Genomic DNA, 1,655 nt, shown 5'->3' on the forward strand with positions numbered 1-1,655 from the left:
GAGCTCACTGTCAGATCCACAGCTGGTCTCAGGAGCTCTGATAGATGTGGCCAAACACCTGGGCAACCTGTCCTTCAGAGTCTGGGAGAAGATGAAGGACAAGGTCCACTTCAGTCCTGTCATTCTGGACCCAAACACTGCTGATGTATCGCTGCATCTGTCTGATGATCTAACCAGTGTGAGAAGAGGAGACACAGAGCAGCAGCTTCCTAATAATCCAGAGAGAAACACTAGATACAAAAATGTTTTTGGTTCTGAGGGCTTCAGCTCAGGGAAACACAGCTGGGAGGTGGAGGTTGGAGATCATCCTAGATGGACTGTTGGTTTGGTTAAAGAGTCTGTTGACAGGAAGGGAAAGAGAAAGGCTTCACCAGAATATGGAATCTGGTGTTTGTGGCATTGTGATGGAAAATACACTAATGGTTTTAGTCAGATTCTCAAAGTGAATAAGAGTCTCCAGAGGATCAGAGTCCAGCTGGACTATGACAGGGGGGAGGTGTCCTTCTACGACCCTGAAGACATGTCTAACATCTACACTCACAGAGACACTTTCACTGAGAAACTCTTTCCTTATTTCTATGTTGGAAAATCTACTGATGCTGAAACATCTGACATCAAAATCTGTTAATTTGATTGAATGTGTCTGGAAAAATACTTTAGATTTTTTTCCATATTGGAAAATGATTGTTAAATATAAATTACAGGTTTAATGATTCAATTTAATTCTATTTGATTTTGAATAAAAATGTAAAGTCATTATTTGTTTTGTTAGCAACCTCTGAGCAATGAGATTTTTATTTTTTATTTTTTTATTATTTTCTTGACTCCTTTATTACTTTTTAATTACAACATTTAACCCATTTTAGAGGCATTTAAATAAATTGAATTTGGTTTAATTAAAGTTTGTCACAATATAATTTTCTACTAAATAACTTCTCCGAAAATAGAAAAAAATCTAATATCTAATCCTAAAATACATTAAGTATTTTTTTGTACTAATGTCAAGAAAACAAACACTGATTTAATTTAAAATATAATCTCATAAAAAGTTTTGGGAATTGTTCAGAACACCTTTAAGTTTTTACTTAATAAAGGAGATAAATATAAATAGTTGTCTGTTCTATTATTGATCTTAGAAACTCTCTACAATAAATCAGGTTATTTTATTTTATTTTTATATTTCTTCTATATTTTCATTTGAGTTAAACTCAGCTCATTAAAAACTTTGGAAGCCGCACAGACATGAAACTGATTTAAACAATCATAAACAAGTGTTTCTGAGTTTAATAATCTTGAAAATAGATTCTATAATCCAGAATCACATGGATCTGTTTATGTTGGTGTTATGCCATATGCCATGATCATACTTTTTGGGAACCAGTGTCCATATTTCATCCTGATAGGATGACCAGAGAAGAAAACGCAGCTTTGGTGAATAACAGCTGGGGGACTTCAGAAGCCCCCCCTTTTTCAGCCAAAGCAGCCACATGGAAGTCACAGAGGTGTGACCAACCACCACCCCCCCTCTGTGAGCGCAGAACAAAACCACAGAGCATACAGGATTCTGTGCTCTTTTGCCTCTTCACTTTTTCTCCCTCGTCTGATCCAGCCTGCTTCTGCTCCTGCGCTCAAAGCTGGGGCCCACTGTGGCCCAC

The 1,655-nt window shown here is 36.8% G+C and overlaps 1 protein-coding gene across 1 annotated transcript; it reads left to right on the forward strand.

Annotated features, from left to right (window-relative positions):
* Positions 1-3: 3 nt before the first annotated feature.
* Positions 4-628, forward strand: LOC107087859 (zinc-binding protein A33-like; the record flags this gene model as incomplete). The annotated part of the gene is made up of 1 exon (XM_015379655.1): positions 4-628. A coding segment is annotated over one exon (625 nt), but the record flags the coding sequence as incomplete, so codon positions are not given.
* Positions 629-1,655: the final 1,027 nt, after the last annotated feature.

The sequence above is a fragment of the Cyprinodon variegatus genome, unplaced genomic scaffold (genome assembly GCF_000732505.1).
Source record: "Cyprinodon variegatus isolate N-32 unplaced genomic scaffold, C_variegatus-1.0 Scaffold197, whole genome shotgun sequence".
NCBI lineage: Eukaryota > Metazoa > Chordata > Actinopteri > Cyprinodontiformes > Cyprinodontidae > Cyprinodon > Cyprinodon variegatus.